The sequence below is a fragment of the Dipodomys merriami genome, unplaced genomic scaffold (assembly GCF_024711535.1).
Source record: "Dipodomys merriami isolate MVZ:Mamm:240054 unplaced genomic scaffold, mDipMer1.0.p SCAF_13, whole genome shotgun sequence".
Taxonomy (NCBI): domain Eukaryota; kingdom Metazoa; phylum Chordata; class Mammalia; order Rodentia; family Heteromyidae; genus Dipodomys; species Dipodomys merriami.
Window position 1 is genome coordinate 7797032 of NW_027202604.1, and position 25776 is coordinate 7822807.

The following is a 25776-nucleotide window of genomic DNA, read 5'->3' on the forward strand; positions in this document are numbered from 1 at the left end:
CTCCTAACCACAGACCCACAGGAACAAGGTAATTATGGAGTGGTATGTTAAGTAGTAGTAAATAGCTGAAATAGTAGCAGAGTGGAATGACAACTAAATTGGTAAATGGCATGGGAAACTGAAGTTCTTGCTCTTCCTGGTCCTCCATTCAAAAGTCACGTAAACTCCACATATTCTCTCCCCATCTGACCGAAATTCAATATTCTGGAGAATGTAGTCAGTGGCTCTGTTCGCAGGAACTTACAAAGTGATAGAATAACAAAGTTAAATTAAGAATGTATGAGGTAAAGTGTAAAAAATTCTCACAATGAAATAAGAGGCATCCTTATGGCAATCCTGGCCCTAATCTTGCCCCCTTTTGTTTTTTTTTCATTTGTTAGAGATATAAACCTAGCCCAAATTTAGGACTTGTGTATTCTCTTTGTATGTGGCTACCAACTAGGCTGCTGACAGCCCAGACTGGGCAAAGGGCAGTAGGAAAGCAGCGCTTCTTTTTTTTTTTATTATTTATTTTTTATTAAGCAGTGCTTCTTAGTTTTAAAAACATCTGTTTGGGAAGGGATAGGAGAAACTCTAGGGCTACGTGGCACAGGCTAAAACTTTCTTAATAAAGACTCAGAAACAACAAATCAAAGAAAGCTTGGACAAATGGGATTGCATGAAACTTCAGAGCTTCTGTATGGCAAAGGACATAGCAAGCAAGATCAATAGAAAGCATACGGATTGGGAGAAGATCTTCACTAGCCATACAATGGACAAAGGTCTCATATCTAAAATATACTTAGAACTCTAAAAATTAAATCCCCCAACAACAAATCCTCAACGAAACAACTGCCCGATGAGTAAGTGGGCTAAAGACTTAAAGAGAAACTTCTCTGAAGAGGAAATAAGAATGGCCAATAGACACATGAAGAAATGTTCAACTTCTCTAGTCATAAAAGAAATGTAAATCAAAACAACATTGAGATTCCACCTTACCTCAGTTAGAATGGCTATAATCAAGAACTCTAATAACAACAGATGCTGGAGGGGAAGTGGCCAAAAGGAAACCCTACTGCATTGTTGGTGGGAATGTAAACTTGTTCAACCACTTTGGAAAGCAGTATGGAGGTTCCTCAAAAGACTCCACATAGAGCTCCCCTGTGAGCAAGCAATCCCACTTTTAGCCATTTACGCAACAATCACAAACAAGGTCATGCTAAAGTTACCAGTACAACTATGTTTATTGCAGCATTATTCACCATAACTAAGATGTGGAACCAAACCAGATGCCCCTCAGTAGATGAATGCATCAAGAAAATGTGATACACACACACACACACACATACACACATAATGGAATTCTATGCCTCCATCAGAAAGAATGACACTGCCCCATTTGTTATGAAATGGAAAGACTTAGAAAAAATTATACTAAGTGAAGCTAGCCAGACTCAAAGAAACATAGGTCCCATGGTTTCCCTTATCTGCAATAACTAGTATATGTCTAGGACAAACAGATGAAGTCAAAAGCCATGTACATATGACTATATATCCTGATACTAAGCAAAATGAACCCCAAGATAGGGACACAAGAGATTTTATCTTTCTTGTTCTTTTTAATGTACTTATAATAATATACTATGTGATTTTTTTGTTTCTTTGTATGTTCTTCCCCCATGGTACAACCCATTGTCACTGTATTTGATTCCAGTGTCCTGCAATTTGAATATACATTTTTCTAATTTGGGGAGGAGAAGAGAAATAACAAAATGCTGAAATGAGGATACAGGATGACCCATTGTAACAATGAGATGTAGGGGTGGGGAGGAGGGAGGAGTTGGGGAGATGGGGTGGAAAGGGGTTGTAGGGGAAAACAAAGGAGAGGGTAACAATGCTCGATAGGAAATGGACTGATTACCTTGCTCATGTAACTGTAACCCCTCTGTTCAGTATCTTTAAAATAAAAATATATATTTAAAAAACCCTGTTTGCTTGAAGCATTAGTTTACTTTGGATAAGCAACCACTTCTTTGAAATACAAAAGACTTCTGGAGTTTTAATCCCTATCAGTCATTCCTACCTAAAGGGATTTATTCTTTTCTGGAGTTGGGAGGGAAGTTAAAAGGACACATTTTAGGAAGGTAAGTGTGGCATGCTAAGCTTGAGACACTGTCAAACTGGAGTGGGTCTTTATCTCACAGGGTTGTCTTCATCAAACACTGCTGCTCTATCTGAAACATTATTCTGCTAGATTGTGGTGAGGTAACTGGGGCCTTTAGAGTAGGTGGTGTGTGTGAGTGTTAAGTGATTAGAGGATACAGCAGCTTGGGATGCTTTCTGGGTAAATGTGCATGGATATGAGAACATAAATTTCCAAGCTTGCACTTTTGCTTAGGACTCTGGAGGTAACAGTTAAAGAACATCTTGTAAGTCTAAAACTCAAGTGAATCTCAATACAAACCAAATCTTCATATAAACACTGAAAGTTCACTATAGAAAAAAGGAACTTTTGTCATTTATTGTATTCATTTTCAGAAGATAACCTTGTACAAACACTAGATGCATGCATGAGAAAGAGGCTTCTCTGGTTGAAGCAGGTGGAAGGGCCAAGAACCTTTTCCATTTGGAAATATGACAACCAGTGCATCATCCCGAGAGGCTGCTTAATTTAAAAACATTCCGAAACCCTTCAACTATCACTTAGACTTTATAAATAGAAAAGCAGTCATTTGGAGGCAAAAGAGTAGTTTGTCATATATTCTTCACTCTATTATGTGATTACAGGTAAAAGAAAGCCAATAATCAAGATTTGATGATGGCAGAAAACCATTTTACACTTATGCTTCAGTTTCTTGGTACTGTACTCTCCTTCTAGTTGAATGCTTCACACACTGACTGCTTTAGTCATATGTTTTTATTAAATGGGTCCTCTGACCAAAAGAAAAATGATTAGCTAGCTGCCCCAAACTTGCATGAAAATTGGTTAGTATAGTTACTCTAGTTATACTTACTTATAGGTAAATAGACACCTTTGCCTACATAATTCTACTTGTTACTAAGGAAAGGAGTGTGGTAGGGTGTGATAGAATTTTGGGTAGTGATACCTGGGATCAAATACCAGGTTTTTTTCCAGTTAAAAGATACATAATCTTGGACAAGTTCCTTAATTTCTTTTTCTTCTTCTTCTTCTTCTTTTTTTTTTTTTTTTTGGTTGGTTGTGGGGCTTGAACTCTGGGTTTGGGTGCTGTCCCGGTGCTCTTCAGCTCAAGGCAAGCACTCTACTGATTGAGCCACAGCGCCACTTCCGGTTTTCTAGTGGTTTATTGGAGATAAGAGTCACACAGACTTTTCCTTGCCCGGGATGGCTTTGAACCGTGATTCTCAGATATCAGCCTCCTGAGGAGTTAGGATTACAGGCATGAGCCACCGGCGCCTGGCTAAGTTTCTTAATTTCTTAGTCTCCTTACTCCCATCTGGCAGGACTGGTGGAAGGTGGAAATGAATACAAATGGAAAACACAGTTTCAGGCTAAAACAATGAAATGAAAGTTAAATAAAATTTTATGACTTATTGTTGGAAAAGACCAATTTGGGTTTTAAGATCTTTATCTGGCCTAGTCCAGAGAATAATAAGGGCTTAAGAGTCCAGAACTGCCTTTAGTTCTGATTATCAAAGCCAAAAAATAGGTAAGAGGGTCATGAAATAGGGGCACATACAGACTAGAGTGCACAATAGCATCAACTGCACTAGGAGCTCTGAAGGGAAGGATCTGAGGATGAGTGAGGGCTACTCTATCAGCAAAGAAAACTAACCTCAATCCCTTCAAAAGTTTCTGGCAGACACTGAACTTCAATATATGAATACATTCATCTTCACAGCAAATTTATTAGGTAGATAAACCTATGAGTTAGATTCTCTCATCGTTTCCTACATGAAACATGACCTGCTCTATAGAATCACATGTAGGTTTAGACATCTGTTGAACTCAAGTACTTTGTCCCACTACTCCCCTTTCTTCCCAATGCACAATTCTTTTCTGTATTCCATTACCATGGTCCTCCAGTTAATAACCCATCCCATATTCCACTTTCCTTGAACACATTATAGGTCAGTCTGGGCTACTTTGTGAGACTCTAGTTTTCAAAACAAGTAAAACTGGAGGGCAATGATGGATGGGGTGACATTGATCGAGACACATTGTACTCATAACCTGACTTGTGAAATGGAAAACTCTTTGTATAATTACTTAATAAAGACAAAACAAGCAAATGGCTTTGTAAGGCAGTGCAAGCCCATAATCCTAGCCACTTAAGAGGCAAAAGTAGGGGTCATGGTTTCAAATCCAGCTGAGGAATAAGAAAAATAACAAATCTGCAAGACCAATGGCTTAAGGGCACAGACTGTTACCCCTGCCACAGAGGAGGCACACAAATAGGAAGAGTACAGCCTAGGTTTGTCTAGGTATAAAATGAGACCCTACTTTGCAAATAACTCATGCCGAAAAAGCCAGAGGCATGACTCAAGTGGTAGAGCATTTGCCTAGCAAGTGCAAGGTCCCAACTTCAATCTCTCGTAACTGTTTTGTTTGCTGAATGATGTTTGTTTCTCACTGAATAATAAGAAGTGTTTTTTTTTAATTTCCCTTTCAAAAAGCAAAGTTTAAAAAGTGAGGATGCCATCCTTCCTCCCCAAACAGTTGAGCCATTACACTTCTCAAATTTTTCCAATTCGAATACAGACATTTTATATATTAATTTTATTAAATGCTTCAATGTCTTTCTGAGGCAAGCTGATCAAGGAAAATAAGGCACTGGAAAGAACATCCAGAAATATCACAAATGCTATATTAATGAATAGCTTGATTAAAAGCACAGGACTCCTACACTTTTTTTTCTCTTTAAGCCTTATACAGTCTCATAAGCTATAACATTTAGAAAGAAAAGTAGCTTTCTCCTGACCTTGTCTATTTTAAGGCTGAGAAAGAAAACCTGAAAGAAATACATGTATTCTGGAAAAAATGACTCTAAAAGTGTTTACAAAGAAAAAAAATTATCTCAAGGATGGAAACCTGGCCTGAAAGGAGCCTGTGGCAAAGCCCATCCTTTGATGATGAGATACCCAAGTATCAATCACTCAAGTGTCATAAGCAGACCAACATTGAAGTCTCTGGGCCCAACTGATAAAACAATGTAACAGCAAGAATGACAGAATGTACCAAGTGTCAGATCAAAGGGAGACACTTACACGAAGGTGAATTTGAGCCAAACCCCAGCCTACTTTTTCATCATAAATACCAGTAATATGGTAGCAATTCACCATACCTGTTATCAGATGTGTCCACACCCATGACTGGTCACCTACTACATATCTTTGCTTTGCCTTACTAATAAACTTTAGTGGTCTCTATCTTGTTTTGTCCTAATATTTTTTGGGGGACATCACAAACTCAGTACCCATGGGCCAGACAGTTGTCCCTTTGGATAACTCCTTCCTGGAATGTCACCAGTAACAGTTATTGGTGACTCTGCCAGCATCTTTAATTCTGATAAAAATTTTCCTCTATTGTCTAAAAAGTAGGATAAGCTTTTACAGTGAATTGTTCACTTAATTGTCAATGTCTACAACAAGTATGTTAATTTTCACTGTGGTAGGTCTGTGGGAAATACAATAATGAATGACACATGGGTCTCTAACCTTTGAGAGTTTGCAGGATAGCATGGTCCATCCTTAAAGCCAAGATAGGACTTAGAGTTTTCTGGGATAGAGGGGGAGTGGGCACTCATGAAGTTGGGAAGATGGATGATTTTCAACTGTGAATATGTAAATGAAGGCATGTTTTCAGAAAGAGGTTGAAGTTCTGAGGAGTCTTGAAACAACAGTTGTATTGGAAGAAATGGTAAGAAGGGACATTTTAGGGGCCATTAAACAGAGCAGAGGCAGCCAAGTGTGGCACCTGGGCAAAGACCCAGCCCATGGAATTGAGTGAGTACCCAGGAAACAGCTGGAACTGGGGTTTTGCAGAAAATCTTTCCTTTCATTCTTACTTCAGGTAAGTATGTTTGGGGGTCAGGGGTTGACCCTTAGACTACTTATAGATTATAATGGCAATCGAGGGGTAAAGTGAGGCAGGAAAGGCAGTGGGATAGAGCTTCACTCAGAGTCTAAGTGAGTATCCTCAGATCACAGGAGACGCAGACAAGGAGAATGACACTGACTGCAGGCTAAGTATAGCAACCAGAAGACAGGAAAGACACCCAGTCTTGCTTGAGCAGATGGGTGAACAAGAAGTGGGAAGTGAAGGAAATGGAAAGTCTTGAGAAGTAGGAAGACCACGCATGTTCTGAGGAAACTGTGGTGTACACAAGGGCAAAACACACCCGGTGTGAAAGAAATCCAAGCCAGAGAAACATATGGTAAGAGCACAGGAAGACACTATCATTGAAAATGGAAGGGGAGCACAAAGGACTTTTCAGGGAGCATGAATTAAGTGGTACGGGTGTATAAAGTAGTATAGCATGATGCAAAAGAAACTGGAATAAGAATCACAACCCTAAGAATGGCCAACAGACATATGAAGAAATGCTCAACCTCTCTAGCCATAAAAGAAATGCAAATCAAAACATTGAGATTCCACCTCACCCCAGTTAGAATGGCTATAATCAAGACCTCTAATAACAACAGATGCTGGAGGGGATGTGGACAGAAGGGAACCCTACTGCATTGTTGGTGGGAGTGTAAACTTGTTCACCCACTTTGGAAAGCAGTATGGAGGTTCCTCAAAAGACTCCACATAGAGCTCCCTTATGACCCAGCAATCCTACTTTTGGGCATTTACCCAAATGATCACAAAGAAGACCATACTAAAGCTACCAGCACAACTATGTTTACTGCAGCATTATTTACCATGGCTAAGATATGGAACCAACCCAGATGCCCCTCAGTAGATGAATGGATCAAGAAAATGTGTATATATGTATATATGTATATACATATGTATACATGTATACATGTGTATATATGTATATATGTATATATATGTATATATGTATATACATGTATATATATATGTATATATATGTATATGTATATATATATACATGTATATATGTATATACATATGTATACATGTATACATATGTATATATGTATATATATATATATACATACACGCATACATACACAATGGAATTCTATGTTCCATCAGAAAGAATGACATCACCCCATTTGTAAGTGAAGGAAGCCAGGCCCGAAGAAACATAGGTCCCATTGTTTCCCTTACTTGCAATAACTAGTATATGTTTGGGACAAGCAGAAAAGGTCAAAAGCTATGTACATATGACCAGATAAGATGATGTTAAGTGAAATGAACCCCAAGATAGGGACACAAGTGGTTTTTTTTCTTTCTTGCTATTGTTTCTTTTATAATGTACCATGTGATCTTTTTGTTTCTTTGTATGCTCCTCCCCCATGCTATAACCCCTGTTCTCACTGTATTTGATGTCGGTGCCCTGCATCTTGTATATACACTTCTCTAATTTGGGGAGGGGAAGGGAAAAAACAAAATGCCTAAATAGGGATACAGGTTGACCCAATGTAACAATGAAATGTACAAAACACTATGTTAAAAAACAAACTTTACAATTTAGGCAGGGGGGGGATGTAGTTGTGGAGGTGGGAGGGAAGGGATGGTAGGGGAAAAACAAAGGTGAAGGCAACAATGCTTGATAGGAAATAAACTCTCATTACCTTGCTCATATAACTGTAACCCCTCTGTACAGTATTTTTACAATAAAAACGTATTAAAAAAAAAGAATCACAACACTAGAATCAGAACATACTGGTACTACCACTCACCAGATAGTAAAGCTCTTTGAATCTGTCTATAATGATATACTTTCTATATCATGATGGTTGAAGGCTTGTTATTGTTTTTAGATTAGAACCTCACCTTGGACAAAACTTACTCCAAGTAGTTTTATGATGGACCCCCTGTACCCCAGTCTCCTTCTAAGGAGACTCAACACTTTGCATATTATCTTCAGGTATAGGGAACTCAGTTACTGGCCTTAATGGGGGGAAAATCCCCCAAACCCAAGCAGTATGATTCATACTTCTTATACTCTCTGGTGCAGGAGAGTCGGACCCTCAGGTTGGGGGCAGAATTAGAGGAACAAAAAGAACACAGGCAAATATTCTTAATTATATAGAAGAAGGAGTGGGACCCTCTAGGGGAAGTTACATCACAGTGTTTTGGAAAGCACAACGGGATATGCAGAAGTCAACTTGATGGGGCTGAGCATTTGGCATCAGTTGAAACCATGCACGATGGGACACACTGGACATCATTTTTATCGTAATGCTGGTACAGGTAGTTAGAATTTGGGTGGGCCATACCCTTCCTCAGGCCCCAGGAGAAGTGGAAGGCACAAAAGATAGGAGGCATAGTGGAGAGGTCTGGAGAAACCCAAAGAAACCTTATCTTACAACCTCAATGATGTACATTTGATTGCCAGTCCCTAAAAAAAAAAAAAAAAAAAAAAAAAGCTGCACTCGAGCATAGCTTGGTGATGGAAGAAATGGCCCCCAGAGGGGAGTATCAACTATATGGTCAGTGGTTTGGTATGTAAAATCCTTCTTTGCCTATACATACTTTGCTGGCCAGGGCCTAAATCCAAGTATTCTTAGGCTCCAATAAGGAAAGGAATTCCATTTGATTGTACCACCCATTCTCCTTACAAGATCTTAAGCAGATTAAGGCAGACCTATGGAGTATTCAAAGGTTAATTTAATAAGCTAAGGTGGAACCCATTTTGCTGCCAAAGTTGTTTTAAAAACGTTCTGCTTAGTAACCATTTGTTTAAAAGTAAAGGTTCTGTTTGTTGTTGGGCATTTCTCTCTTACATGTTTGGCCTGTTCAAGACATTCTACATGCTGCCCACATCTCCTTTGTTCTCTCTGCCACTTAATTTTTGTTTTTGTAGCACAGGCAATATGGCTTCTTTCCATAAATCTTATAAGATTAGCCTAGTGATAACTAGTCAAAAAGAAGCTTATGATAGATATGTTTTGTTTCAAGAGAGATTTCTCCATGTTTAAGAATCCACAAAGTAAGCTGTACACTGGTACTCACACCTGTAATCCTAGCTAGTCAGAAGGCTGAGACTTGAGAATTTTGGTTTGAAGGCAGCACAAAAGCAGGAATGTCCATGGGATTTATCTCCAGTAAGGTACTCAGAAAAAGCCAGATGTGGCACTGTGGCTCAAGTGGTAGAACACTAGCTTTGAGCACAAGGAGGCTCAGGGACTGCACCCGGGTCCTGAATTCAAGCCCCAAAACTGAGTAAAACATTTAAAAAAAAATAAAAGGATGACCCAGGGATATATGGCTTTTCTTTTCTCTGGAGGTTGGTGAACAATGTATCTGCAAATGTATCTGTTTTGCTTCCAAACTGTAGAAGAACTATTCTCAGCAGGCTGAGAGCAAGAATTTGAGTCCTTGGAAGTCACTCAGAGTTTCTAAATCAGTGATTCTAAACCTTGACTATACATTTGGGTGGCTTGGGAAACTAAATAATTACCAGTGTCCAGGCCTCACCACAGAGATTCTCCTTCAGCTCTTCTGTTGCCTGGATTGTTGTAAAACTCCCTAGATGATTCAAATATTCAGACACGCACTTGTTTAAACTAATAACTTTGTTACTAGAATGAGCTTGAATCAAAATTTCGATTACATGTACCTTAAACGCATCCTGAATAGGAAGAGTCTCAAGTAATATGCAAGGTTCAGCATTTGAATATTTTAAAAACTAGAACAGCTTGCAAATTTGAATCTTAATTCCTGGCTCACGTATTAGGTATTGTCTATTTTCTTGACCATCTGTCTTGCCTTGAATCCTGATCCCCTACTTCTTTTGCAGTGCTGGGAATCAATCACATACTTGCTAAGCCCTCCACCAGTGAGGTACAATAGTAGCATTAAACCTAATTCTGAAACCTTTCATGAATAATGTTCAAGGCTGGGTGTGGTAGATGGTAATATAGGGAGGTGGGGAAGAGGATCTCAAGTTTGGGACAACATGAGCTACAGAAAATAAGATATTAGTAGCTTCAACAATGGATGATATTGATACCTAGAGTTGATTTTAAGATTTATATAAATGTTAACTTCACATCAATGATGCTGATTTTTCATTTTTATTTCTTCAATTTGATTCTTCAAAAGTACTTTTTTGGTATTTTATGTGATATGTATATTTATACTAAAGTGATTAAGAGTTGCATGTAGAGTATACAAATATGCTTTAAATCCAAAAAACTGCCTGGAATCCAAACTGAGAACATCTTGATGTAATTTGACAGCATTTCTCACTGTTTACTATAAATTGATTGGAGTATTATTTGCATATGAATTATCCCTCATGTTTGGGGCATTGTGATAGTGGGTGTACATGTGGTTGGAGACATAATGTAACTTATAAGGTCTCTGCTTGTTAAGGGAACCCTTTAGATATCTAAAGGAATATATGGAAGGATTCAGGTTAATGTCACAAACTATCTTCTCTTTGGGATGGCCTTCATGATCTTGGTCAGCAGGTGGGAGCGATAATCTGGTGGTGATGCTAGATAATGGTATGTAAGGCCCTTTGTGCTACAATGAGGAGGCATGACTACATGTGGTTTATTTAGTGAAATCAAGCCACATTTAAGAGTTTACCAAAGAAGCCAAGTAAGAAAGACAAGGAACCTAGAGAACAAAAATAGAAATACCCAGGGTGAATGAACAAACAAACACACACAGAAAGGGAAGTAGGAGCACAGGTCTAGGAACTGGAGTCTAGTCTGGAGTCTATAAATGAATGGTGTGCATTGGGAGAGGAGAAGAAGAAGCTTCCGCTTTCACAACTGCTTTTCAAGAAAATAAGTTTTTACAACTTTATTCCTTTCTCTCTTGTTTTTCAAATGTAGCCCGTAACTTTCTCCTATAAGGGCAATTTGTTCTTGACTTAATTCAAATATCATACTTTGAGTTATTGATAGTTATTTCTATCTACTGACCATAGTTCCAAAAATGTCTGGAAAATGGTATGTAGAATGGAGATGATAAGGCTATTGATAGAACTAAACAAAAACACTGCAAGAACTGGCAAATATTCTGAGGAAGGTTGAGATGTTGCAGGAATCAGATTATTTTAATGTGATCCATATTGAAAGCATTTAAAATCTTTTAGTCATATTGTAATGTCAGGGCCCAGAAGAGTCTAGATATTTTTTTTTCAGTTGCCTAAAATACTGTTCATGAACAACTATATTTCATAAGCAATCACCCCATACCACCAAGGTCAAGCTTATATGAGTCAATCCATTACTCTAATCAGATATAACTGTGATAAAATTAATCAAATGCATTTGTCATGACAAACATGTTTATACAGAGGATTAATAAAGCATGACTGAGGAATTCCTGTGTAAGTCAAAGTCATTATTCTCAGTATTATTCCTGTGGTCGAATGAATTGTGTTTTTGCTTTTTTTCTCATCTTATTTGTTCCTCAAGCCAATGCTAACATTTTCCTAGTTCTCCCCAAGGTTTTAACTTTATTATTAGCACCATAAGATAGATCCTAAATTTTCCTTCAGTTTGCTGCTCACTAAGTTAGATCAATTGGTAACTTAAACTATGCTTTCAAGTTAGGAAAAGTGAATCCCCTTCAGTGCAAGACTTATGGAGTGGGTATTTCATTATGCAGAGAAAGAAGTGCCCTTCCTCCACGCATTTAGTCTCAGAGCAAAAGCTATATATGCTGCTTCGTGAACAGAGCTGGGGCTGGGTTTTGGTGTTCCCTTGCCCTTTTCTCCCAGGCTTCATATGTGAGGTTGCTGGTGCTTACGTATGTCTATCATGCTCTCACATGGGCTTCACGCAGGCTTCTTGGAGAAGAAAGCTAGGAAGCAGAAAGCTAGAAGCATTTCTGGTAAAGATGCCCAAGCTCTGAATGAACTTTAAACATAGGACTTTGGTTCAGGTATGAGAATAATCTAAAAAGTTATTTGTTTGCTTTAAGGTTTCAGGGACAAAGTGAAAACCATCGGCCCAGCATCCTCTTTTTTGATCAGGAGGCCTAGAATTCATCTGCCGAATGAAAACATTGCATATTAAAAACATAATATCCCAGGAAAGTTAATGCAGGTATTTTAAAGAGTACATGAGGCTTGAAATCAGGAAGATGCAGTATAGGAGAGCATGCTAATGCCATTGTGCGGGGAATAAGGAGACATTACAGGCTCTACAATCTGGCCTCTGGCTTTGGCTGGCTTCCATCTGTACAAGACGTCCAAAGTCCTCATTTTCTTCTCTTCTATGTACATGTGCACTTTAGGGCACAAATGACTGTCCTCAAGGTAATATGCAACTGAAAAAATACATGAACATCAAGTTTCTAGAAGGGTCATCAGAAGGAAGTAAGTGTTATAAATGACACATTTAATTTAGCATGATTCAACCCCATGGGAATATCTAGTCAGGCATTGTAAATATATCTAATTGCTTTACTCGAATTTTCCTCACACCATTGCCTGTGCCTCCCGGGCAGTGTTCAGCATGTGTACAATCTGGCATCTTTGTGTCTTATGGAGATGATGGAGATGAAGCCAAATGATGGAAGAAGGCAGCACAGTGTGAGGGGATGAGCCTCTCGCTCACCCCACAGGGCACTGGACTACAAAGAATGATCCCAGGCAAGATTCTGCTGTCATAGATTCCTTGCATTTTTGGTTTAAAAACAATTTATTGGTTCATTGTTTATAATTTTATTGTTTGTAAGTTAAATAAAAGTGTTACAGTAGAAAAATATTTTGATTAATATTTATTATTTCTTTTCCTTTATCTTTTTAGAACTCTTATTATTAAGATTTTGAACTTTCAGAGAATGAGAATCTCTGTTAGAAACAAAATATAATATTGTAAAACAGTGAAAGAGCTGAAGACAAAATTGAGGAAACAGAAGATAATGGAGTAAAATGGATACACTTCATATTAGAATGTTAAATGTTAAACAGCTATACAATGTGATTAAATGTGGAATTCTTATTAAATTGGCTTATAAAAATTTCAGATACAGTGAGATTTTAAAGCAGTTGATATGCTTTACATGTGTCCTTTAGAGAAATGTATACAAAGGATTTTATATAGTAACAGTCAAAACATCATATTTAAATGTCATTTTATAGCTATTTAAAAAAATGTACATTTAATTTTGAAGAAATCAGTTTGGCTTATTTCAAATCCCTCATTGGTACAATATTTCTTAAATTTTAGGGAAAAAACCTTGTAGAAAAAAAACCTAACAAATTTGTTAGGTATCCATTATGGTCTGATACTATCTTTTCAGTCCTGGTCCCTCCTCTTTTCTTTCCTAGGTGCTATTCCCCAACACACTTTTTGGACTTCTAACTCCATCTTAGTATCTACTTCCTAAGTAGGGACTGCAAGTATGACAGACTTAGAAAGGCATATATAGAATACAAAAAAAAGGGACTTGAGAAATTCCACTTATTGAAACTGATGCTACCACTTTTCCAGTTTTACAGAGTATTTACGTAACATTATGATAAAATACTTTCAATAAAGTTATGTTTTAGTTCACAGGAGGGTAGAGAGTGTTTTAAAGCCAGGCACTTAGAAAAGCTCTCATAAATCAGCACACTAGTGGGAAATAAAGGATAAAAACAACCTATCTTAAATACTTACAGATTCTTTTCTGCCCATAGTTTTGCTGTGTGAGCGGGAGCGGGAGATGTTGCTGAAAAAGGAATCTTTTTTGGTAGCAGAGGAAGGTGGCGAGCCCGTGAATTCTCTTCCTCCGGGTAAACTCTCAATGCTTGGAGATGAACTGATGTTTTTAGAATTTTGCCCTGTAAAGAAAGTTCAGAAGCAATAATGAAACACCAGATTTTTTTTAACAAGGCATTGAATCGACTGGGTTTAATAAATAACAACCAAATATTATACCAGTTTGTTTATACTTTTAACATAAAGATTCTTTACAGTATTCAAATGTATGCATTTTATATAATAAATGAACATTAATTTTTTTTTAAAAAATAAAGTATCATTATAGCTCTCTACATGCAATTTTTGCTAAAGTCTATATACAATTAAAAACCCTAAAAATCTATTTTTCCCAAATCAGTAATTAAATGCATGAATTTCGCCTAGTGCAATCATCCTTGAATTATAGAAACAGAACTTACTATACTATATATTAGAAAGATCTTAAGATTTTAAAAAATATAAATCTTTCTCAGTTTTTCAGAAGAAAATTCTTTAACTGTTAAATAGATATATAATAACCCTCAACCTACTGCAAAATCTAGAAATGAATAAATAAGGTTCTGGCTCTTAGGGCCTCTTGTGGTGCTCTACCATCTGAACCAGGCCTCCCTGAAGCTCTAGTTTTCAAGTGGATGAAGTTCCTCCTAAATTCTGGAAAACATCCGTGTGTGTGTGTGTGTGTGTGAGTGTGTGTGTGTGTGTGTGTGTGTGTGTGTGTGAGTGTGTGTGTGTGAGTGCGCGTGCGTGCGCACGCATAAGTAAGAGAGGGTTGGCAAGGCTATTGGTTTTCAAGCTTTTGAATTCTGATAATCCTGTTTAGAAAGATATTTCTTCAGGTGAATAGTGGGTCATAATAAAGACAATTATTATAAATCTAGGTTTTTCCTTTCATGAATTTCGCCTATTCTTCTATGAAGTCTGTTGTTTTCAAAGTCTTTGAAGGTAAAACAATAGGAATATTTGCTCAACTTTAGATATCAAGTTCCTCCACAAGTTCATAGAACAGAGGATACACTTAAGATGCCAAAGTATTTTGCTTGATAAAAATAGGGCTTTCTCACAAAATAAAATGAAAACATGACATTTCTTTCTAAACATATACATATATATGTATATATATGAATTAATTTGTCCTTGGGTCATATATGTTTAAGATTGTTGCTAAGGCTAGCAACTTTTTAAAGTCATCATTGTTATGATTTTTGGGGGATGGATTTTTTTGCTGTTAATTTCTAGGGATTTCTACTTCTCCTTGGGTCAGGTCATCCCATAAAAGACCACAGATAAGCCAGGTGCTGGTGGCTCATGTCTATAATCCTAGCTACTCAGAAGGCTGAGATGTGAGGATCATGGTTCAAATCCAACCTGGGCAGCAAAGTCTGTGAGACACTTATCTCCAATTAATCAGCAAAAAGCCAGAAGTGGAGCTGTGGCTCAAATAAGAGAGCATTAGCCTTGAGCCAAAAGCTCAGGAACAATATCCAAGGCCCTGAGTTCAAGCCCCAGGACTGGCAAAAAACAAAACAAAACACATATAAGACAAAACAATCCTTAGTTCCCAGAACCTGTGGAGATGACAAAAGAGACCTTGCAGGTCTGAGTTAAGATTATTGACCATGAGATGAAAGAGTATCTTGCTGGGGTTATTAGGATTGGCCAGTCCCAACAAGAATCCTTAAGGTAGAAAAGGAATACAGAACTATGTACAAAGAGGTGTGATTGAGAAGCAAAGGAGACAGTTAAAGCATGAGGACTTGACCTGGCATTGCTACCTTTGTAGAGAAACAGACCCAGAAAAAAAGGGCTTTCTAGAAGCAAGAAAGCAAATATGAACCTTAGGGCTGAATACATGGTTCCAATTTTCAACTTCTTAAGTTGTAAATAGTTGTCTCTTATGGTAAGGTTCCATTCTTGGTTAGCTATGCTAAATGTGGGATTAGACCACTGTTTTTGGTTTCTCTGACATAATCTGTTTTATACATTGACAATCTCTTCTATCCTTATTTGTGTATTTACTTTCTTGGACATCCTTTCCTGTTCCTTTTCTATCTTCCTGAATTATATAGAAAATTCATTCTACCATCTTTATTTTCTAATAATCGTATTTCTACCAAGCATCATTTTATCTCAGTCTCTTAAGGTTTTGGTGCTTGGAATATTATTAATCTTTTTTAGACATTGACACAGACTTCTAAAATATTTGTAATGTTCAAAATTGCCTGATTTTTAATTTAAGAAGTTAATTTAAGAAAATTGGTCTTACAGTTACAAAAGGTGGAGGACATGTATAAAACAGATGCTTAGGAATGAGGAGGGAAGTGGATCTGATGGCAGATCTTTAATGTGTTTTTCATATTCTCATCGAATGCTAGGTTGTTTGAGTAAGAATTTAGTTCAAAACAACTGTTCCATAGACTGAAAACTAATTCCCATATTCAGGCTCTCAGTTTCATATGTTTGATGTCTATCTTGTGGTTATCATATAAACAACCTGATGTGTTTTTTGTTTTTTGATCACATCGGGGAACTTTCACAGTTCCCTCCTCTGTGGGCTTCCTAGGAATGTTCTTTTTTCCCCCCTCCTTCATGATACCTGCCTGATTATTTTATCTAGGCCAATCTTTATTTTTATTATTAGCTATGGAAAAATTTCTTTATTAACCCTTCAATGATCACTTCTACTAGTGATCTCTAAATGCTCAACATTTGGCATTATAGTTTAAATCGAAAGTTCCAGGTAGAATCACTTAAATTTTGTTATGCCCTTGGAGAAAGAATTATGTGGATTATTAAAACTTTTTTCCTTATTTTGTTCTAAAATGAAAATTTATGAACTTTTATAAATATCTATCAAATCTTTTAAAGAATACTTTTATAATCTTTAGTTGTGCAAACTGATTCAACAAATCATTTAATAAGTGCAATGAATCTTGATAAGTATCACCCCCTTTATCATTCTTTCCCATCCCTTCCAGCTCAACTCTTCCCCTCAATTTTCCTAGTTTCATGAGATATGCATTCAATGTTATGACATTCTTCCTTCTACCTTCCCCTCTTCACTCATCTATCCCTTGGTCTGTTTCTTATCAAATGTTATATAATTTTAGTTGCTTTGAATATTTTCTAAACCCAGATAGGGGGTATGCATTAGAGATCTGTGTATATCTAATCCAGTCATATGAAATCTGTACTATGTAAGTAAAATGCCATTAAAATCCATACCTACCTAAGGACAGGGATTATGGTGAGTACTAGCTTACCTGTTAGGAAAGCCTAGCTATAGGTCTGCTCTGTTACCAATTTGGAATATCTGAGCAGGACTGCTGCTTTATAAAACATAATAGGAGCCATATATATTATTTTAGATTTTCTAATATTGATACTTAAGAAGAAGGTGGAAAGGTGAAATTAATTTTAATATTTAACCCAACATATCTAAATATCACAACACGTAGTTGATACTGTTTTAAAATGATGCATTTTAGTTTTATTCTTAGCTTTCAAAATTGCAAACACTTTTAATATTCATGTATAATAGACTTTAAATGTTTAGTGTTTGCCTGTGCCTAGGAAATATCATAGGGGACAGGACAAGTGTAAACCTATAAACAGTTTAAATGTTTAAATATTTTCACACAACCCAGGTTATATTTTATGATTGCTGTGACATCATTTAATAAATTAGCTTATGTTTTTACCTGTGAGAAGGAATTGAGAGCAATGTGCTCTCTTGAGGAGCAGTAGCCTCCAGGTTCCTGTTGCAGCTATTATTCTGCTCAACACACTAACTTTTCAGTGAATACTAAGGGCAGCTTTTATGAGGATTTCTCTCTGAATTATCAAATTTCAAATAAATGGTAGTATCAATAAAGAACAGCCTATACTTCACTTAAAACTCTGAAAAATATATTTTTTCAACTATAGAAATTAGGGTACTAACACTTTTGAATTCTTTGGGAACAGGTACATTTACATTGTAAGAAAACAGAGTAAGTGAACCATGTTCCCAAAGAGGACAATGCACCTGGAGACATTTTTAAAAAAAGCCCTAAGACTGTTGGGCACTGGTGGCTCATGCATGTAATACTAGCTACTCAGAAGGATGAGATCTGATGATTGCCAGTCCTGGCAGGAAAGTCTGTGACACTCTTCATCTCTAGCAAATTACCCTAAAAAGCCAGAAGAAGAGCTGTGTCTCATGCAGTAGAGTGCTAGTCTTGAGAGAAAAGCTCTGGGACAGCAGGGTCTGAGTTCAAGCCCTAGGATGGGGACACACACACACACACACACACACACACACACACACACACACACACACACTCACTCACACACACACATACACACACACACACACACACACACACAGTGAATATTTTGAATGTTCTGACTTTCCTGCCTGGGACAGCAGGGTCTGAGTTCAAGCCCTAGGATGGGGACACACACACACACACACACACACACACACACACACACACACACACACACACACACACACACACACACACACACACACACACACACACACACACACACACACACACACACACACACACACACACACACACACACACACACACACACACACACACACCTAGAATATTCTGAATGTTCTGACTTTCCTGCCTGTTTGTATTTAGCCCAAACAGAATATGGCATCTGGGAGGCACACTGGGTAAGTGGATGTGGCTTCATTCAGAGTTTTCCTGGACAGTCCCCAGCTGCTTGGAAATCAGAAGCCACAAAGGGACTCTGCATGTACCTTGTTGAGTTTTTGATTGATAGAGACATGAAATATTTTTATATTACATTTATCATTCTTAGAGACATAATTCAATGTATTCTTAAATATATTGTTGTAGTATTCTATCTTTTTAGGACTAACATAGTTACTTGCCATTTGCTGGCAATATTGGTTGCTGGTAGCTCTTTTGAGCGCATTTCTGAAAACTGCCCTCAGATGGAAGGAGTTGCCCTGGCCAAGGTCATGACATTTGCCTGGGGTATGATGCCAATCTAGTGGCTGCTTTGAATTGACAAAGAATAGCTGTGCATGCCAGCTCTACCCTGTTTCCCACCTACCTAATGGGGCCTCTTTCATTCCCTAGGTATTACTCTACAGGACACTCCAGAATAAATTTCCTACCTACAAATCTCATGCTTTGGTTCTTGGGCTTTCTAACTGAGGACATCTATTTTATATTGTAATGTGGTCTAAAATATGGAACAAAGGCCATTCTTAAGCCACCTCAGGAGTGTATGCAAGAAATCTGCTATTCATAACTAACCAGCAGGGAAGGAGCAGGAAATAAGCCCTATGGAGACTGATGGAAACTCTGCCAGGCACTGGAGATGGACTGAGGATCACAACAGAAACTCCCAAAATGGAGTACAAGAGAAATGAAGACATATACAAACACTTTCCTAGAATTCTAGGTGAAAAAACAACAGCACTTTGTGAGTGTAAGGCCATAAGAGAAGTGAGCAAACTCTTAAAGCCCCAAGGGGCATGTGGTGGTGGTGGAGGCTGCTCAGGGAGAGCACCTCTAGTAGATGACATAGTATTTACACAGGCATTCACATGACTGTTAACATCTGATTAAAACCTTTGGTGCTCCTTTGCCATCAACATGTAAATCAAAATAAAACCAAATATGAAATTGTAAAACATGATTAAATCCAACAGAGTGGGTTTTTTTTTGTTCATTTGTGAGAATTTTAATATTTGGGGCAGGTGGGAAGAAATAAAGAATCAAATTCTTTCTAAAAGCTACTCATAATTTAAGTGTGAATTCAGTCTCCTTCTTGGATACCTGGTTTTGGGGAAGGAAGAAAGAAGGAAATGAGGCTGCACAAATAGGAACAGCCATATCAAGAGGTGCTCACTCGGTTTCCTGTACAGGGGTCTGGCCTTTGTCACAATGGCAGATGATGAGAGTTACTACAGATTTTAAGCACAAAAGCAGCATAAGGATTACAAGGATGGTTGGGTGAGGCACATGTTGAATTGGCCAGAGGAGATTAAAAGGATTAAACCTCAGCTATGGAGGTAGATTTCAGAGATGTTTATAAGGTAGAATTCTCAAGCTAATGCCCAGTGGGTCACTACACGTAGCATAGTCTGAGCCCAGTTGGCATCTGATGTGTGGTCTTGAACAAGTCTCTGACCATCCTTGTTTTATAGTTCTTATCTCTAAGTTGCTGCATGTTCTAAGCGGACAATGAGAGTAGATTAATATAGCAGGCAGCTTCATAGCTATACCAAGGCTCTTTCTTTCTCAGTGGGATTATTAACTGGGTGGGATAATTTCTCATTAATCCAGACTTCACCAAACTGGCTGCAGGCACAGACTACCACATATACCCCACATATGGCTGCCTAGTAGAGGTGCTGACATCCAGGCTATATTCTTCTTGTTAAATTGTATGCCCTGATGTGGGCTGTGTCTGCATAGGACGAGTGGCTTTATTCTAACTTGACAAAAAAACCCTGCTTGGGTGTCTAGGTATATTACAAATTTCATTCTTAAAATTTCCCTTTTTGAAACATCTAATGGTTTTATTATGTATTTCATAAAGGTTCATACTTCAATAAAGGTTATTTTTCAAGAGCCTTTTAAACATCAATGAGGAGTCTTGATTACCAAGGAAACAGGAAGGGGAATATTTATTGAGCTTCTAGTATGTTCCATATTTTCATGGCTTTTTTTCTCATACAACTCAATGGAAAACGGACAGATGCTAGACTATATTCCTAAATAGTCAATATACATGAAGCCACTTGAAGGAATGGAATACAGGGGACCAAAGGACTACAGGGGCCTTAGTGTGGAGGCAGAGCACAGGAGAGTGAAAGGGGAAAGCAGGGAACCTCAGTGCTGTGATTACAGAACTACCCTTGACTTGGCTTTAAGCATGAGGCAGCTGGCCACTATTCAGTAACAGTTTGTTACCTAGAAGACATGAGTGACAGTAAGAAGGCCAGTGTCTACTCAGCACAGACAGATGTCTTGGTGCCAGGAGAGTAAACAGAAGCAGGTTATACTTAAAGTCTGTGAAATATACTTTCGCTAGTCTGACGACTGAAGTCTAAATGCCTGAACATCTGAGGAAACTTCAGAATGGCTCACATTACTACCACTACCTGCGTAAGCAGCAGCATAGAGCCCTCATTTTAGGGAATAGAGGAGTATGTTCTATAACAAATCCTGGAGTAGCTGCTCATATTCATTCATTCATATTCACGTACCCCATCAGGGCCTTGTGCTTGCTGAGTGGTGTTCTACCCTTTAGCCATGGCCCAGTCCTTTAGTTATTTCCTTTAGTCTGCTTAGTTATGTTTTAGGTAGAGTCTTCTGTTTTTGCCTAGGGCTTGTCTCATGCCACAGTCCTTCCACATTCAGCTTTCCTTTACTTGTGAGGGAAGGTATGTGTCCCTATGCCTGGCTTACTGATTAACATGAAGTCTCACTAATTTCTTACAGGGATTCTTTAAACCTCAGTCCTTTAGATCACTACCTCCCAAGTATTTGGGATTATAGGCATGCCTAGCCTCAATTCTCTTTTCACAAATAAGTTCCTTGGGTTACACAAGGCAGTGATAGAGCTATATTCAAAGGTATGCTCATGTTCAGCTATGTCAAATTGTCAACTGCGCTATACTGTGACCTAAAAGTGAAATAAAGCTCTTAAAATTAAAGACAAACTCTGACCTTGTTCATAGTCTAAAATCAACTCATGCATTCAATGTATTTTGGAATGGGTATTCCCTAGCAAATTTATTTCACCTGTAAGCCACTTCTCTGCCTTCATGTGATTACACAGCGGGCCTCTGCTGTGCTTCAAGAGAACCAATTCACAACAAGCTTGGCACATGGCACATCTACAAGGAAAGTGTTTTGGTTGCTTGGTGCCTTCTTCACTCCTAGGAGTAGGAAGAGTAGGAGTTCTCTCCTTTGCTTTTTCTTTTCTTTCTTTTTTCTTTTACTGATAGAAAAGTTTATTAGGAAAGGAATACAATTTCAGTAGACTGAAAAGTGGCCCATGTCTAGGGTGTGAATGATATCTTTTCAGCCTCCTACTCTTATTGACTTGACCTCCTTCTCTTTGTACTAGCAATTTTCTATTTGTCATCTTCACTGGGACATTTCTGTTATGCTTTTTTAAGGATGTTTATGTTAATTAAGAAATCTACACTCATTTTAAATCCATAGGAATAAATTGTCAAAAAATAAATTTTATATGACATGTTTTTGTGACTGCAACCGACATTGCCTGATAAAAGACACCTTTCTCATACCTTTGTAAAAATTACTTACTGATCTAAATAATGGAATCTCACTTTATAGTCAGTTTTTACTTAAAAAATTAAAACTACTATGTATTACACAGTGAGAAGATAACATCGAATTTTATGAAAAAAGACTATATAATCAAAGAATTATTGGAAGCGTTGGTTTTATTTCTTCAAATTTGCTTTATTACTTTGAAAAAAGAAACTTGGGAAAACTTAAGACAATAGATTAATTTCCCTGAAATTAAAAAATATCTTTACTTCTGAAATACTGTAGAGAAGACTATAATAGCTTTGAAATCTCTGATTAAATGTACCAACTTCTAATATTATTATTCAGCACGGGTAAGAAATGTTTTGCTGCCACTATTGACAGTTTGGTTTACATCTACTTCTGCTTGCTTTTTGGCACTCTTCTGGAAAACACAGAGTGACTTCTTCTAAATCAGGGTAGGTGTCATCTCACTGTCTCATCATTGTCACAGACTGAGAGCTGTTCATTTGGAGCTGTTCGTGCATTCTCTGACAGTGTGAGAGGCCAAGGGATACAAAAAAAGAGCGGGTTCCCTATTGCACAGGCCTAAATGGCTCATCTAAAGCCAAAGAAGCCCAAGTGAGCTGGTGAGGTGGAGAAGCAAGGGACCAATGAACACAGAGCTGGCACTCGCTAATACTTGCTGACTAAATGAATGCTTCTACTTGGTGTCTGTTAAGGTGGAAGGGATTCTGTAAAGTATTTAACCCTACTAGATAACTGTACTATATGAGTACTATAAGGAAATTGTGAAATGAATCTTAATACTATATTGCTATCACTTTAGTCTGGATTTGAATGGAAGATTCAGTTAGTCAAGGCTTCTGTTTAACAGAGACATCTCTGGCCATTTCAGCTACAAAACTATAATAAAAGATTAATGCAGCAACCTTAAATATATATTAAGATTCCATGGAAGTAATGAAAATACATTGCCATTTTTTATATTTCATAATAAACACTTTCTTCTACCTTTTGAACAAATGACTATATCAAAAGATTCTCTTATTATTGTAAATCACTGCCAGTGACTATAAATGGGAATTAACTATAACATACTTTGTGTTAAGATAATTCATAATACAAAGGCAGCTATACTTAAAAAGCATTTCAAATCATTTTGTAATTTTTAAGGTCAAAGATGGCTAATCATAGCACATAAATTGCCCCATCTCAGAACAAGCCGAACGTCTCAGAGTACCTTTGCAACAAAAAGAACACTTTGTCAGATACCCTACAAAATTTAATGTTAAAATAACCATAAATACAGGGTGAATTGTATTTTTCAAGGAAAGAGGGTTGTGTATGTTTAATACAAATTAGCATCATCAAGGTATGACTCGAGGGTTTTTTATCTACACAACAGTGCCCCTCAGTGGCTAAGCAATAGCAGTGGAGTGATACATGGTATGAATGAATGGAGATGGGCAACAGGGAAACCGGACCTTTGGAAGAACAATACTTAGGAAAGGTGTGGAGGGAGAGAGAGGAGAAAGAAGTAAAGGAAGGGGAAAGGAAGGGAGGGAATGCTACTATGGTAACTGTACCTTGGAGGTCAGTTAGAGTCTGGGCAGGAACAGAAACCTGAGCATCACTTCCTGTAACTACATCGCCTAGATTTCGCAAGAAAAAATAATTAGATTTAATAAAATGAAATAGCCAACTTTAAACTTCTTTCATACTCCATGTTGCAATATTTATGTAGAATTAATAAAATAATACAAGAAATATAACAAAAGTTGAGAAAAATTAATGAATATATTTTAAATAAAATAATTTAAAAGAATGTTTCCTATGAAGTTTCTGTATTTGTTTTTCTTAAATATGAACAAATAAATTCCTAATATACTCGATTTCAAGAACCTTCAGCAATAAAAAGATTTTTCTAAGCAGATTTCATGATAGTACTGTATATCTTTTTAATGAAGACTTCTTATCCCAAAGTAATACAGCATTTATTAGTAAGTATTCTTTCTGAAGTTCATTTCTTCCTATGTTACACAAAATTAATTTTTAACTAAACTTTAAAGAAACTTTCTAAGACCTAAATAAGTTCTGATTTCAATTAGATAATAAAAAGATTTCACCACATGTACTTATAAATATTAACATGTAAATCTGTGCACTGCACATTCTTAACTTGATATACCTATTAGAAGGCAAGACTTCATTTACAAATTGGTCCTGTAGTAAATGCTGAAACAGAATAATGCTTAAATTAAAAAGGAATAAGAAAGGAAATATAAAGGAAACAGAAAAAGAGTACATTAAACTCCCAGAAAAGATGGAGAGCACAGTAAAAAGCCCCAGGAAGAGTCTGAGGGGCACCCACCCATGCTTAGAAGGAAGACCTTTTGTTTCTTTAGTTTCCCTCCTGGATGACAGAATTGAACATCGGGCATAGTCACTGTCAACAGAACAACCCTCTGGGATATATGTCATATAAAGGACAGTGCTGTCTTGAGATTAACAAGAGAACAAGCTTTTTATTTTTAAGGTACCATATTTTTCATGTTTGATAATTTATGATTAATATACTTGCATCCTTTTTAGCTTTTATATGATACATACAATAGTTTAAAAAAACAACAACCCACACAGCTTTGAATTAAACAATATGCTTTCAGTGTTCTGGCTACTTATTACAATTATAGCATGGCTAGCTCAGCTGTAATTGTATCATCCCCATCAATTAACAGTACATTTATATTCCCCTGTAACTAAAGCAAAATGTATATATAGGAAGTGGAGGCAATTTCTAGCACAAATGGTCAGGACCAGAATTTTTGTAATTAATTTTTAAATAAATTTTTGAACTCTGAATTCACTGATAAATGGTGGGCCTACCTACCTCTGTAGGCATGTTTTGCAAAGAAAATTTCAGTTCTATACCTATTGTTCCTTTTACTCTGCTAATTCTAGATCATCTCTTACTGTATTGGTAGAGAGTAAAAAAAAAACCTCATTCTTTTCTTCCCTTTCTCCTCCCTCCCTTCCTTCTCTTTGTACTGGGATTTGAACTCAGGGCCTTGCATTTGCTCATTAGGTCACTTGAACCATGTGTTAGATGGCCAGCCATTTCTATTTCAGGTAGGGTCACATGCTGGCCTAGGACCATGATCCTCCTACCTATATGCTGCACATAGCTGGAATTACAGATGTGTTCTGTCATGCCCAGCTTGCTTGCTCATATGAAGTCTTGTTAACATTTTGCCTAGCTTGGCCTCAAAGCACAATCCAGTGGGTCTCAATCTCCTGAGTAGCTGGGATTATAGTTGTGAACTACTGTACTTGACTAAAAACTCACTTTAAGGGCCACCAAGAAAATGGTGAGGAATAACTGTACTGCCTCTTCTTTCCTCTCCATCCCACTCCAACAAGTACACAAACTACACCATGTACTCTGAATAACAAATGCAGAAATTTGGGTTAGAAACACAACTTCTACCTTATAAATACAAATATCAGTAATCTATGAAAGCCATAGCACTTTCATTTTTACAGCCACTTTATCAAATAGCATACAAAATTTCCAGGTCAGCACACTAAAGAGACTACTGCATTATCTTTCCTCAAAGGCCCTAAGTACATGACCACAGAAATACTTCTAAATCATCTCTAGTAAGGGCCCCCTGATAGG

The 25776-nt window shown here is 37.3% G+C and overlaps 1 protein-coding gene across 13 annotated transcripts in view; it reads right to left on the reverse strand.

Moving 5' to 3' along the window:
- Tbc1d5 (TBC1 domain family member 5) overlaps window positions 1-25776 on the reverse strand; it is a 476492-nt gene that overhangs the window by 20330 nt on the left and 430386 nt on the right. For 11 of the 13 annotated variants that reach the window (XM_070018657.1, XM_070018661.1, XM_070018651.1 and 8 more), the window contains 2 exons: window positions 23684-23749; window positions 13729-13892 (listed from right to left, as the gene is read on the reverse strand). In XM_070018657.1, coding sequence (XP_069874758.1) covers window positions 13729-13892; window positions 23684-23749 — 230 coding nt within the window. The remainder of the gene's footprint in view (window positions 1-13728; window positions 13893-23683; window positions 23750-25776) is intronic. The other 2 variants (XM_070018665.1, XM_070018663.1) reach the window with 1 other exon arrangement.